At 42.0% G+C, this 15,445-nt stretch overlaps 1 protein-coding gene across 6 annotated transcripts in view; it reads right to left on the bottom strand.

The window, feature by feature from the left end:
- LOC105190809 (pyroglutamylated RFamide peptide receptor) overlaps positions 1-12,133 on the bottom strand; it is a 35,693-nt gene extending 23,560 nt beyond the window's left edge. The window contains exons 1-3 of one of the 6 annotated variants that reach the window (XR_003113937.1): positions 11,705-12,130; positions 7,988-8,364; positions 7,635-7,765 (exon numbers count right to left, since the gene is read on the bottom strand). Coding sequence is in view for 5 of the 6 variants with exons in the window: in XM_025305367.1 (XP_025161152.1) it covers positions 7,635-7,765; positions 7,988-8,153 (297 nt within the window). In the remaining variant the exon portion in view is untranslated. Of the gene's footprint in view, positions 1-7,634; positions 7,766-7,987; positions 8,365-11,029; positions 11,624-11,704 lie in introns of those variants that run through there. The other 5 variants (XM_025305367.1, XM_011153755.3, XM_011153753.2 and 2 more) reach the window with 5 other exon arrangements.
- Between the last annotated feature and the right edge of the window lie 3,312 nt (positions 12,134-15,445).

The raw sequence follows: 15,445 nt of genomic DNA, 5'->3' as shown, positions 1-15,445 counted from the left end.
TAAATGTATCCTCGCAACGTGGATGAGTAATGACGCCGATCGTCGAAGCGTTCGGTGTAAACTGCACTTGCCCGTCTTTCATATCTTCCTATATCACGCCCGCAAAGTGTATCGATCGGCAGGAAGACTTATTAACGATTCGAGTGATTAAGACGCGTGTGCATTCTTTCCAATTTCTTTCAATCGGGTTTTTCCTCGGGAGAAACGGCTTCTTCGCCAGCGTTTGTAACAGAATGTCATGTTGTTTAATAATGCCAGTTTTTTTGCAATATTTACAATCTCTCTTTCTCTCTCTCTCTCTCTCTCTTTCTTCCTCTTTCTCTCTCTCTCTCTCTCTCTCTCTCTCTCTCTCTCTCTCTCTCTCCCTCTCTCTCTCTCTCTCCCTCTCTCTCTCTCTCTCTCTTTCTCTCTCTCTTTCTCTCTCTCTTTCTCTCTCTCTCTCTCTCTCTCTCTCTCTCTCTCTCTCTCTCTCTCCCTCTCTCTCCCTCTCTCTCTCTCTCTCTCTCACTCACTCATTCACTTACTCATTCACTCATTCACTCATTTATTCACGCATTCTCTTTTCTCCGCCCCCATCAGAGAGAAATTCGTCCAGCAACGACGTCGTCACTTCTTGAAATGATCTACCTACTTGTCCGTAATGCGATCATTCCCTGGCGACTCGTTGTTATCATCGATTGTCGTGACAAAATCTCGCAGGGGACACCCATCTCGGAATCCCGCCCTGGCTGCTTTCGTTATCACGGTCCTACGGGACTGACGGTGACCTTCCAGTTTTGCGCTACGTAGGACTGTGCTCGAAAAGCTCTTTGACATTTTGCCCTAGTCCCAAGAGTTTTCGCGTCGAAAACATATCTACACGTTCAACCAGTTATTTCTTGACAGACAATCGTGAAACAATGGCGTGAATGTGCGGGACCTGTTTGTAGTCTGTACAGAGTACGCGCGTATATATCTCTCTGTTCATCTTCTGCAGAACGGATATTATCTGAACCTCGCGTGACGATAACAACATCCTCAAAACTTGCCAAACTAACGGACACCGTTAGTTTGTACGTCGTTAGTTTGCGGACTCTCTCCGTTAGTGCGTGTAATCGATTTATGATATATTGAAAGATTGAGAGAGAGAGAGAGAGAGAGAGAGAGAGAGAGAGAGAGAGAGAGAGAGAGATAAAAGCTTGAATTCTGTTTACTCGGGAAGCAACGCTATTTCATATCGGATATTTCGCGCGGAGACGTTTTTTTATTGAGAGAGAAGGCTTTGTTCTACATTTACTCGCATATGCACGATTCATATTTTGCAAGTGGCACAAACAAGCCTATTACTTTTCTTCAAGGGTGAAACTAAAAATTCTGCGAATCTATAGCTAGAAGAGTGTATCGCGTGTTTGGTCGAAATATCTGGCGTGTCTGTATGGATAAGAAAGATTTATAATCTCATCATTTTTTAAACGTCTGATTAAAAGTTATTCCCTATCCGAAATACAGCATCTTATGATATAATCGACTTGGCTGTGGTTCATCAAACTTGGAAACCGAGTCTTCTCTGTACATTTTTACAGTTGCATGAGCAGTGTTGCACGAGCATATGTACGAATCTGGGATGTCTTTAATCCCTTGCACTATGACTCGCAAGTCGTGACAAAGTGCGATAAAGTTGGTGATAAAGTCGCACCTGTAATGCCCGGTCTACACAAATCGCAAGTCACAAAAGGCGCAAATCGCAGACACGGAACATTGAGCAAAACACGTGAAAATTGAACCACGAATCTTACCACGAATCCTATTGTCCTATTGTCCTATTTGTCTGACCTGGTAAACATGAGTCTCATACTCGTGCTTCTTATATTTGCTCCGATATCCACGAGTCTTACTCGTGTTTTTTATGTTTGGCCCGCAAAGCATATCACGTGTCTCACACGATACTATAGTACAAGAGGTTAACCGACCTGGCTGTTACTGCCGTGAAATCGGACATGTATGTATTCTGAATTTACAAGCCCGTCAAGTTACATGTTAAGCCACATATTAATTGTGTAAATAATTATCGATAAAAACATCTCGATTTCCATTATTAACAGTAATAGACTAATAGACTAATAGAGGTTGAATAACATGTTGTCGGTCTAACGGTCTCTGATAGTACTCGAGACTTGACGCTCGGAACATCAAGTGTACACCAGGAGGATAATAATTGTGAAATAGTTAGTCGTTGATGCAAATTATTCTCACAACGACAAAGCAAGTTTCGTCTCCCGCGATAGGATGATAGCAATTTCCAATAAATGTCGTACACTTGAGTATTTAAACTATTCCTGTTTCTCCCTCCCTCCCTTCATCTCTCTCTCTCTCTCTCTCTCTCTCTCTCTCTCTCTCTCTCTCTCTCTCTCTCTCTCTCTCTCTCTCTCTCTCTGTGTGTCTGTCTGTCTGTCTGTCTGTCTCAAATTGTTCGAGTCATCTGCATATGATAACGCGATATCTATAACGCAGAGTGATGCGGCGTAATACAAAATACCTTTTTGCACTATGTATTTTTGCACGGTGAATTAACAGGCAACGGTGATTTATGGCAAACATTTTGCCACAACGCCACGACACGTCGAGAGCATGTATCACGTATATACACCTATTCATCCACCCTGCTAGCTTACATTCTGACATTTCTGACATTTCACGTCGCGCCCACACGCACTCGTGCGTGTACCAATTTATTAAGGCTATACGTGACTTTGCATCTTTTTTTATGACGGTGACACTCCCCTCAGGCTGGCAGAATTTTAAACTCAAAGTTTCGTTCGTTAACTCGCGTTACGGACGGAGTAACGAGATTGGAAACTGTTTGCAGTTGTACCGTGTAAATTGATCGGGACAGAAGACGCGACAGATGCGAAAATTGCCGTACAATCGTCCCGGGGCATGTACTTGCTGTACAGCGCGAATGAAGAAGATTGCGGAATAAAATATATCGCTGACGAGTTATTGAGGCCTGGAGCGACGGAATTGAGTGCCTCTGACATTCTATCGTCATTGAAGCGCAAACAATCCGATCTTATTTATGCCGCGTATTAGCTTTAGCAGCGGAGCCAAGAGTAAAACAAGAAGTTAGCCGATATTTTTCAGCTGGGAAAGCAGGTGAGATACGGAAGAACCAATCTGACGGATTTGCACAGGGATTATATTGCGTGAGATATATTTCGCTATGCTTTCGTATGCCTCTACGAATGCCGCTGCGGTCATACGATTATTATATGTGACTAGAAAGCGTCACGCTCAATAGAGATATATACATTTGCGTTTACACTGCGAGATGGCGCAAACGCACGATTCTTGCAATTGAGAGAATACAATAGGTGTATCAAATGTCTCGTTCGCGACTCTGTCGCCACTGACAAGTGCAAAACTGTTTGTTGTTGGGACATTGTGGATTCTCTGGGCACACACACACACACACACACACACACACACACACACACACACACATACTGCGGCGTGTCGTTCATATTTTTAGTTAGTGGTTCTCGATAGACACGCATTTAAGAGCACTCTTGAGATGAATATCATTGTCGGTAATAGCGACACTCGGACAATTCGGTTGATTTGTGCAAATTTCTGTGAAAATTTTCATCATCCCGTGCAAAACCATCTCTCTATAAACTTTGTGAGACGTACCAATTCAAGACGGAGAAACTAGACTAGAGTCTTGACGATTAAACGTGATACGATCAATCAGAATGCATCGTCCACCGGGTATAATACGTAGGCGTGCCGCTCGAAATTTATCATGGCATGAGAGAGCGAGAGAGAGCGAGAGAGAGAGAGAGAGAGAGAGAGAGAGAGAGAGAGAGAGAGAGAGAGAGAGAGAGAGAGAGAGAGAAGGAGAAGGAGAGAGAGAGAGGGAGAGAGAGGGAGAGAGGGAGAGAGGGAGAGAGAGAGAGAGAGAGAGAGAGAGAGAGAGAGAGAGAGAGATTTATGAGCGCAAACAATCGTACTACAATTTGTTGTCGCGCGCTGCATCATTCGTGCCATGTGCAATGCATTCCCGATTATTTGACATGTCATCAAAGGCGCGATTGTGCGTCGTGCATGAGATAAGTCACATATCGGCAGCTACGCCTGCTCTTCTTCGTGCTCTCGTGATACGGTGATTATGATTATCGGTGAGCCGATATACCCCGAGCGAATTCTACTATTCGTACTTTCAAATCCTCTTTACTGTCATGCCGCAGAGCTTTGCGTAAAGCTTCGTTAAAGTTAGCTTCGTTAAGTCAGAGTTTGTTGCGTTTTGAAATTTACAGTCGCTCGAAATAAGGAGGACGTATTCTGTCACACAGTCTCGAGAAGGGGACGACTGGTCATCTCCTTCGCATTTTCTTACCGTTTTCAGAGCACATCTCCCGCGTACGTTTGCTAACGCTGTCATGTAAATAGCGTGACACAGATCACGTTTGACAATTTCTCGAGCCATATTTCTCTCGTGAATACGTTAGCTGAGCGTTCATGTTATAGTCGCGAACACGCGCTATAACTTTTGACTTTTGTTTGGTCGTAATCCATCGGCAGATGCACTTAAAAGAATCAAAGAGGGAAAATCGCTCGGCACAGTTCCGGAAATGTTCCGCCCCGCGCGTTCGCCTTTCGATCAGTTTTATCGCGAAACTTACAAGATGAATATCCGTAGCAATTCGTTTTCGCGATTGGAATAGATTTGACAGGATAAATTAGTTGGAAGTTTAGTGTGGAAGAATCGGCTAGAGAAAGGAATTTGCACGGAGAACAGAGAGAGAGAGAGAGAGAGGGGGAGAGAGAGAGAGAGAGAGAGAGAGAGAGAGAGAGAGAGAGAGAGAGAGAGAGAGAGAGAGAGAGAGAGAGAGAGAGAGAGAGAGAGAGAGAGAGAGAGAGAGAGAGAGAGAGAGAGAGAGAGAGAGAGAACGGAAACGATGCTCTCGAATGGGACACGATGACACAAATGAGTAATTATTCTTATATGGAAACATATGCGACTATCAACGCGATTACGCCGCGAGGGACTTTACTGAACCGGTACCAAAGGTCTTAGTCAGGTGCATCACCTTCATAGTGCCTATTAATCGATGGATCATTGCGACAAAACGTAAACGCAAACGTAAATGTAAACGTCCAGATCAAAATGTGGCTGGTGTAGTACGCACGAAGCGGAGAGACGACGTTGCTGTTGCACGACAGACGTGCAACAGGTGCAACAAGTGTGCATATTGTGCACGAAGCAAAGTCGCGTTTACTTGCACGCTAAACCATGAATTGTCGCTGCGAGCAACATTGCTGTGTTGACATACGTCACACAGTGGAATCGTACAATCTGTGTACTGCACTGTTCATTTTTACAATTATTTGCATTGAGACGAGTACGGGAGCCCTGTGTGCACGAGAAAAACGCTCGTTAAAATAAATAAACTACTAGCGGCCCGAAAGTAGAATCATTTGCGTAATTATATCTACATAGTAATCATATTACACATTACATTTATAGAACGCATCGCATCTTCATCGCGATCTTCCCGAGAAAACTTTTCTCGAGAAAATAAATCAGTCGTAGACAGAGTCGTAGAGATGCCAGAGTAATATACATATACAAGGTTCCTCGACACTCTACACTCTACACTCTGTTTCAGCATAACAAACGCAGTCGTAACTGACGCGACGCATGCATTTGCACGAAAGTCATTCATCAATCATAAGCAGATTGTTCAATTAACTGAGAACTAATTAACTGTGAAGCGAGAGAATCGCATCGACAAAACTCGCTTCTAATTGGATGACTGCCGCATGAGTCTCGACTTTGGGCACGTATCGCCCCGTATTGGATATGGTATTCGGATCGTCGAGCGAAGAAGCATTCGCAAAATTCGCTAGCGTCAGATTTGGAATTGTTTCTGCATCGCAACTACGGTTTTTGTCAGAGACATTATATGACAACATAAAGTGCATCCTACGCGAGAACAATGGGATTGTTGCGCGCGCGTGTATGTCACGGGAATAGGTAATATTTATAATTGCTGTGACGTATGCGTTTTTTTATTACGTGTAAATTGAATCAATTTAATAGAACCGTACGTTTGAATCCAATGTGAAATTTCTCATTTCTATGTGTGCAATGCGAGTATTTTATCTAAATGTGATATCATCTCTGATAAAAATCGACCCAGTCGATTCATCAATTGTTAACGCGGTGACAAAAATAACGCCAATCTTGCTGAGGTATCAGGCAACACATTTGTACATGTGTACATGCGCGTGCGTGTACACATATCGAGAACGAGAATGTTACTGATTTCTGTCTGTCCCGAAACCTTGTCTGCAAAATAAATGAAGAAAATGTGTGTGTGCGCGTGTGTATGTCTCGCCGAAATAAACTTGATTGCCGATTATGACAAAGCGGTAATCAAAATCGACAGTGACAGACTTATCATCGTCGCGATTGTCTCGGTAATATGACATATATGTCGTTAATTACGCTGATATTACCAACGCTAATATCGGTATCGACAATGATATCCGACTCGTCCTAGGACGAGGTGAAAGATGTCGCCGAAGCGTCGACCGAGCAGTCTCAATGGACGTTAAGTGGGTCCAACGTGCGCCGAAATGTTGTAATCTCACACGCAACGCTCCATCCGACAAGCGTGATATCGATTTTCCAAGGCGTCTGATTTTCGTGCTCCGCCCGAGTGCACAGGTGCGACACGGCGAGTCGTAGCGCTAATTGTATTAAAGTCTGATCAAATTTGCTAATCGGAAAATCAATTCGGGAAATCACGATCGCCACGAGAGAGAGAGAGAGAGAGAGAGAGAGAGAGGGAGGGGAGGGGGGCGCTATAATGTAATATTTCCTTTCTACATTCTTTACTTGTGCGCAAGAAAGAGGAAAGAAATGCATGCGATTTTTTACGATTTTCAACGTGCGCATGTACAACTTGTAGCGTTAAAAATAATCATTCGTCTTGTTTAATATCAAGCCAACTTTGCTTCGATACGCAGACTCAATTAACAAGGCGGACAGTGTTGCCTGAAGAAGCATGGAAACGATTTGCGTGTCCAAAGGATAATTTCTGGTCGATGACAGAGGGGAAAAATTGAATCGAAAGTGATCTAGAATCTTAAAAAACTTGTCTGTAGTCGAGAGATGGTACGTAACTTGTGGAGCACCGCATATACTCCGCATATACTCCCCGAAGGTATCGGGGTTAAGTATGAGCAATCATCCAATCAAATGAGATGTTAAGAATCGTGTCCCGTTGGCAAAGGTACTCGACACCGTCACAAAGAGTCCGAGTAGACCAGATCGTCGTCGGGCGTAAACAATAGCGGGTAATTTAGAATCGGTATTCATTCGTGTGATTAGCGTATACATTTGGATTAATTGTCGTGTTGCGTGTACGAGAAAGGAAAGTGGGTGCTCAACATTCATCATTCTCACTGCCGATTGTTGGTGACCAGCAGCAGTTGCTCCCACGAAACACAAATATTGAACATGTACCGAGTGTGATAAGTATGAGGAGAATGCAAACAGCAAACTTGTATCAATGAGCAATTGTCATTGCGTGACAAAAGTGACATATACACACACACACACACACACACACACATATATACGTTACCTTCACGGGTATGCAGAATATAATTAGCAAAAGATCAGCCGTAGCTAGGCCCCCCAAGAAGACATTCGTCGGTGTCGCTGGTAGCGGTCTGAGCCGTGGACAGAGGGTGGAAGCAATCATAACGACGTTTCCTGGAAGAAATTACGATTCTCTCGCAAAGCTGCTCGTCCGAGCTCGTGGCTTTTCCTTCGGGCTATCTCAGATAGAGCCAAGAGATATCGGTCACACACACACACACACACACACACACACACACACACACACCAGGCAATTGATAATATAAAACTTGGAAGCGCTATGTTGCGACATTTACGCGGGAAAATGAAGATAATCGTGTGATTACTCCAACTTACCGACCAATCCGAGGACAAAAGTTAAGCCGTAAACAATGAGCACGGGTGCCAGTTCAGCCCAATTAAAATAATTAAAGGATTCGTTAATGTCGTAATCGTATTCGTAGTCGTACGTTGCGTTGGTGTCGTTGGACGTAACGATCGTCAACTCTTGAACAGTCGGCATTTCGTCGGGATCGTGAAACAACACTTGATCGTGAAAAATTGTCGTCGAGTATCAAGCGTCTTATACAAACGGCACGGGCACGCACGTTTCGATGCGTTCACCGCGAGATATTCCTGTTCTTACTTCCGTTTAGGTACTGACACATCAAGTGAATTCCGCTCCCGCTTCAGTTTCTTCCTTCTCATTCTAACCAATGCAATCGCTCGTTGCACTGGAAAAAAAGAAGACAAAGGGAAATTATCAATTGCGCAGAGGTGCGCGGTTTATTTAGCTTTGTTCGATTAAACGTGTTTATATTAAGCGTATTTGTCCAATATCTCCTTTATAGACGAGATATTTGGTCGAACGGACCATCATCCGTTACAGTCACTGGCAGTCACGAAGTAATATATTTAGCAGAGATAGATAGATAGATAGATTGTCGTTCAAATGAACGTACTTATTTGGTGTAACTGATCGATTGATTAATAAGCATTGCTGCTTCATTTATTCGTCTGTATGTACAAACTGTCACTTATTTATTCCGTCGTCCGTATGCAGAATGCAAGCATGTATGTACAAGATGGAATCTTCAACAACAACAACAACAACAATCAATGCGTGCGTAATCAGTGCGCGATTGCTCGCACGTGCGTGAGAAAAGAGAGAAGCGGAAAAGTACTTTGAAATTATTATGACGATATTATGACGTATAATATATAGCGCGCCTCTATGTTAAAGCAATCGTTAAACACCTTTTTGAAAGACAGTTGGTACATCCAGGGAGAACTGGGAATTCCATTTTCGACGTCGAATTAAATCCAAAATCGAATTATCCAATGTACCAGCGGCACGTTGCGGCTCGGGTCGCAAATGCGTCGCGTTTGTCGCGTCATGATGCATTTCCCAAGCGCACGATATTACGAGTACGAGAGAAAAATCAGAGGAGAAAAATCATTAGCGTACATTATAACGACATGGATTACAGCGAGTCATGTTGCAGTCGCATCATATGTTACTCTTAATAAGGTCTTCTAATGAAAGAAACGAAAGGAACAAACGATTAGAAAGAAGAAAGGAACAAATGTTTGTGCACGAAAGGGACCACCTTACTTTTTGCCCAGTCTTTACAGTGTACAATTTGCTGCAACTCTACAACTACAATAATAATCTGATCACTTTCGCAACTTTCATTCTGAAGATTCTGAAGCACAGAACATACTTGTACTCGGAAAAAATGAAAGAACTTAATAAATACTACATGGTCTTTTTCGTTTGAGGATTTTTTATTTTGTGTGATACTCTCATACGTGATCATTCTTCGTGATCATTTCGTACGTGATCACGTTTCATACTTACGGACAATGAATATCTTTAACAAGACAAGTGTGGCACGCGTACTCGTACGTGCGCGCGCGATCACGCTCCATTTTCGATATTTAACTGTATTACTGAAAACTAATATCATTTGCACAAATGCTTTTAACATAAAACGAGGCAAAAAGCACATTTTATTGGACGCAAATATTAGAGAGAGAGAGAGAGAGAGAGAGAGAGAGAGAGAGAGAGAGAGAGAGAGAGAGAGAGAAAATCGTAATTAAAGTTGATTTAACAATATTCAGGTGCACTAATTTTACTGACTATAATACTTAATGACTATAATAATTAATAAAGTTGTTTTACACACACACAAATTCTCAACTTCTCTTATCTCAACTTCTCAATATCAGTAAACTAGGTTCAAGTCTTTATTTGACAATTTCTAGATATTTCGAAAAATTAGATATAATTAGGTATATAATAATAGTTTTTGCTTCATCACATTTTTATCCGAGTAGATTTGTAGATACATATACTCGATCTATTTTTTCTCTTATTGGCATGTCCGCATAAAATATAACATGATGAATTCCCATAATCGATGATTGTAAAACAATAGTACCGATGTTAAATATAGATAAGTACAGATAAATAAATCGGAATGAATCGGAAAGAATTGGCCAATCGGTTAAGAGGAGCGTAGAAACCAACAATTGGAAATTGGAAATTGGAAAGACGCTTTGCACAATTAGCTGAGCCGTCTGGGGTGCAACGAGAGGAAGCGTTGGTGAAAATCCTATGACAATTTCGTTTCGCAAAGCCCTATCTCCGTCCGTTTTATCTTCTGCGTCTGTTGTCTGCACGGATTAGTCCATCCGGTAATAAATCTCTACGTGAGAAACGATCATTCGCAACGATCGGATATGTGTTATGGGTAGAATGTAAAACTTTTAGATGAAAAGTGGAAAGACATAACGTCGCGTAAAAGAGAGCGTAAGAAATGTATTGCTAAAAACAGGAAGACAAGAGACAAAAGGAAAGAAATTTTTTGATGAGTTTTTCACGACAGATTCTCTTCTCGCTGCCGAGAGGTCTCGTACTCCGATTTTTACACATCCTTCCAACCGTCACGCGTGCAAAGATAGCGCAGCCACAATAACAATACTGGCTGCGTTACGTTTTTTATTGGCACTTTGACTTTGGCGAGTGTGATGTCACAAATCGGCACGCACCACTGCGACTGTTTTCGGCTTGCTGCTTCATTACTGCGGGCATGTCTATCGTATTGTATAATGATATTGCGCAGCAGTTGCAACAGCAGCGCTTGCTTGATTAATTCCAACAGCAGAGATATGACGATATCGGATACCTAATTTGTTTTGCATGCACAGTTTGTACGTGTGGCACAAGTATTAGATCTGTAAGTACACACACAGCGATATTTCGGAAGAAAGCGTCGGAATATCGGTTCTTTTGGTTTTAATCGATCAGTCAATATTCGAATAACTTGCGAGCCAAGTATTTTGCTTCAACTAAAGTCACGACAATGCGACGATGAAGCGATTTTCCTTTGGTACCTTCAGTCATTGCTGCAGCAGTTTTCATCGAAACACAAAACACAAAACACAGAATAAGATGGAGAGATCTGCTGCTGTAAATTCGATGCAGTTCGATCGCGCGCGCTAACGCCGCGTTTTGACGCGATCGACGACGACGACGACGGTATTAATTATACGTACAATTATCTGTCAGTATAATGTGCGCACGTGTACGTGCACGCACAACGCCACAGGGCGTTTGCAACATTTGCGCGATCGGACTGACCAACCAATCCGCGTGTAATACGAAAAATAATCCCACTTTCTCGCGTCGCGTCGCATTATCGCGCCTACTGTAAGCCGGCCGGCAGCCGGCAAACTAGCCGTTATTTCGGCCACTTTGATTTTTGTCAACGGCCAACGACCAACCTTCTCTTTGCCAACTGGCAACGCCCGCAGGCGTTATCCCTTTTCGCCACATGCAATGGCGTAATCGGAGCGGATACGGAAGGCGGAAGGAGGCGTTTATTTTCGTGCTAATGCGCGTCTTCGGTGTGGTTAGTGTGCCGAGAAGGCTCCATATTTTTATCAGAAATATTTCGATCGGATGGCTCGTTGGAAGAAATCCACTACATCGATTACATTGCATTATTGGATGGATTTTGCGACAGGTCGCTAGAGCTAGTAAATCTACACAATTGAAAAGTAAAATACCTTGGCTTCCAATTAAGTGTCGACGTCGATGTGACATCGATGCGCGATGCCAGTTCACGTGGTATCATTGTATCGTTGTATCGCCACACGCGAGATACGAGATTCACATTTGACAATTGATCGTTGTACACTATTTGTCGCTCGAGTCGCGCAGCTGACATCCGAGCCGACTCGCACTGTTCCTCTCGTCGTATTGTCCAACAATATTTTATTATTAGATTTTTAAACCAAGAAAAAAGGATATATATATATATATATATATATCCTTTTATATATATGTCGCTATCAGGAACCTCACTTCCGTATTTTTATTACGTAGCAACGTAGCTAAGTAGATAATAGGGTTGCGCGACGCCGCGACACGACTCATCTAGGCGTCGATTGTAAACTGGAGTCGAGACGCGCACCGTGACCGACCAACAAACTGCCCGCCAAGCCGAACATGGGCGAGCGCGGCCGAGCAATCGCGCGACATGTGTTGCGCGCTATACGACTCTATTCCTTAATTAATAATCGTTTATGCCGTGCATGAGGCCGTGCATTGGCGAACCAATTTCGGCATCGCCGAAAAGAGGTGCTTTAGCAGTCGTTTCGAAAGAACATTGCCATCTTTTGAATTTGACTCGATCAACTCGAGCGGCTTTGCTTTGCGGTAGACTGCAGTCTACAGTCTACAGTGGAGAATAAAACGGTCGTGATTGATCATTTTGGACTAGACAATTATTTCAATTTATTTGAACGTTCCGACGAAAACGAGCCAGCCAGAGCTCGTCAGCTCGTCAACGGAGCGAAACTGTCCGTTCTGCTGCCCTTTACGTCGTCAAATGTGTGTCTAGAGCTAATAAATTTCCGATTTCTTTCGTGAAATTCCATGCTAATTTTGTGTCATCTCGTAGGTGATCAAGAGAGCCTAGCGATTCGGTTAATTAACTCAACCGAGCCAAGAGGCTGTTGGCATAGCACTCGTGGCGAACTGTGTTAACCATGTTGGTACAATCAACATCTGGACCCGTATTGCACCCGTGACCTACAACAATGCAACATACAGTGTAACGTCAATTCTGCGTCTGTGTGTGTTTGCACTTGTGCGAATGCAGAGACACACGATCATATTATACACGCGTCAACTGAACCACTCGCTGAGTAAAGTAACGCATTGAATTTCATTAGCGTATATGACACTCACTCTTCACTTTCTTCTTACAATATTTCTTCTCTTATTATTTCTCAAATGCGTGAGTGAGACTTGTATTATCATAATATTGTGGCGCGCGTTGCTATTATATCATTACCACACCAAGATCGTTTCAACGGAGAGCAACGGTTCGTTATATCTTCTACACTTTGAGACTAATGTTTATGTTGAATGAAATCAAGTAAGATCTTTGGATTCTTCTTGTTGCTAAGAATCTTCTTTTTACTGAATAACGTAGTAAAACGTACGTGACGGAAACGTTCAAAAATTCGCAAGTTTACATCTCGAGCTTTAATCGGTTTATTGTCGGTTAATTGTAAAAATTTGTCTGATGGATAAATTTTGCAGTTTGTACTACATAACGAAGTTGTGTTTATTCTTTTTGAGAAAATTTCAAAGAATATTGCTATATATTGCTTTGTAACTAGATTTAACAGCTCGAAAGTATACGGAAAGCTTGCAGAAAGATTTTTATACAGTATGCGTAGTTAGATTTTCCGCTAATGTGATGAAACAGAGCAGTACATATTCACACGAGGTTTATTTGTACGAGTGAAATACAAAAAGGGTAATATGATTATGTTGGACGAATAAGAGAGACAGACAAACAGACAGACAGAGGGAGGGAGAGGGAGAGGGGGGGGACAGAGAGAGAGAGAGAGAGAGGGAGAGAGAGAGAGAGAGAGAGAGAGAGAGAGAGAGAGAGAGAGAGAGAGAGAGAGAGAGAGAGAGAGAGAGAGAGAGAGACAGAGGGAAGGAGAAACACAGACAGAAAAAGCGTTTGTTTGACATAACGTTTGAACGATCGTCTCTACGTTATCGACATTTTTGGAATTCGTGACTCGCTTTAGCATTCAAGCATTTAGCATGCTTGGTACATAACAGAGAATCACTGATACATCATTTGTGATCATCGGATCAATTTACCATCTGACATACACACCGCAATCTGTTCCAAATTACATACTGTCGATGGGATAAAACAGATGGTAAAATAGAAATTTTTGTAGGTAAAGTAGATTATCCTTTCAAACAGGTTCGACATTTCGTTTGTAAAAAAGGAGCGACCAAATCTTCTATCTATATAATTATATTTCTGTCACGTGTATGTGCGTGCGTACGTGCGTGCGTGCGTGCGTGCGTGCGTGCGTGCGCGTGTACGTGTGCGCGACATCACTATTTATATAAAGAAGAGGAAATATGTATCGATTGAAGGAATATAGCAGGATATTTATATATTGAATAGATTTATACAATGATATACTATTTGTGATAAAACTAACTATAATAAAACTACAAGATGTACTATAAAGTGACTTACGAATTATTTGGGTTAAAGTTATTATATAAGTTATTATATAAGTTAACATCTTTTAACATAATGTTACAAGAGTGAGATGTAATGAATAATAAATGTAATATACAACGATTAAATATCATGAAAACAATCTCATCGACATGTAAAAAATGTAATACAAGTTTCATGTGATAATTTCATGTAATGTTTTGAATCACACACATCTTGCCTGAGCTCCGTCATCACGCATCACGATCTATACTGCATCAAATAAGAAGTCACATTGTTCTTCCCCTTTTGTCTTTTCATCCTTCTCCCTTATTCTCTTCTCTTACCTCGTAAATTTTACAGATTATTCTTGTCAAGGGCTTCCGGACAACGCTGACACTCACTTACACTCGAATAAACGAGCAGTGTTACTAAAGGGTGATCCCGTGACAGTAATCCGATACTTGACCGATGCAGATAGACGTGCGGGATATAAAACGTATTCCAAGGGCGGAAGTTCAAACGCAAACTTTGACAGTTTTGGAATATTCATCGGTGTATATAAACGCAGCCAGTGCATGCAGGTACTGTTCTTTCTCCACAAAGACCGAAATAAATATAATATTTGTTTTTGTCGACTGCATGAGGTCCGTTTGAATAACGACCTTACAGTCGGTGAAGCAAATTGGATCATTCCGTCATAGTGTGATTACGATTACCGCCATAAATAAACAATTGTAAAAATGTAATAAATTACTTTATTTGATCAAGAGGCGAGGTAAGGCGAGACGAGACGAGACGAGACGAAGCAAGACAAGGCTTCGCGTGGTGAGGTGAAGCGAGACGGTTTGCTTACATTTGTGAAAATTACACTCACACATTGTAACGATCTAAAAAAATCTTAATGATTTTATCAAACGTGTATAAATATTTATACATAGTTTTTTCAACCTTTCAACAAACAAACACGACGAAGAACCCGTACGTTTGTATGGGTTTACACCACGAGGCTCATACGTATCGAGGTACCGAAGCTCGGTCAGTGCCGCGGCCACCCTCGTATCGTACAGTTTGTGAGGGAGGAGACCGGTTGTTCCTGGCATCCCCTCTGTGGATATACATGTGCATATAACATACACACACACACACACACACACACACACCTACGCATACACACATACGCATGTATATATACATATACAAATATATATACATACATATATACATACATATATACATACATATATATATATACATACAT

The sequence above is a fragment of the Harpegnathos saltator genome, unplaced genomic scaffold, assembly GCF_003227715.2.
Source record: "Harpegnathos saltator strain DR-91 unplaced genomic scaffold, Hsal_v8.6 scaffold694, whole genome shotgun sequence".
Lineage (NCBI taxonomy): Eukaryota > Metazoa > Arthropoda > Insecta > Hymenoptera > Formicidae > Harpegnathos > Harpegnathos saltator.
The sequence above is the reverse complement of the archived record's forward strand: the minus strand, read 5'-3'. Positions and strand labels throughout refer to the sequence as shown.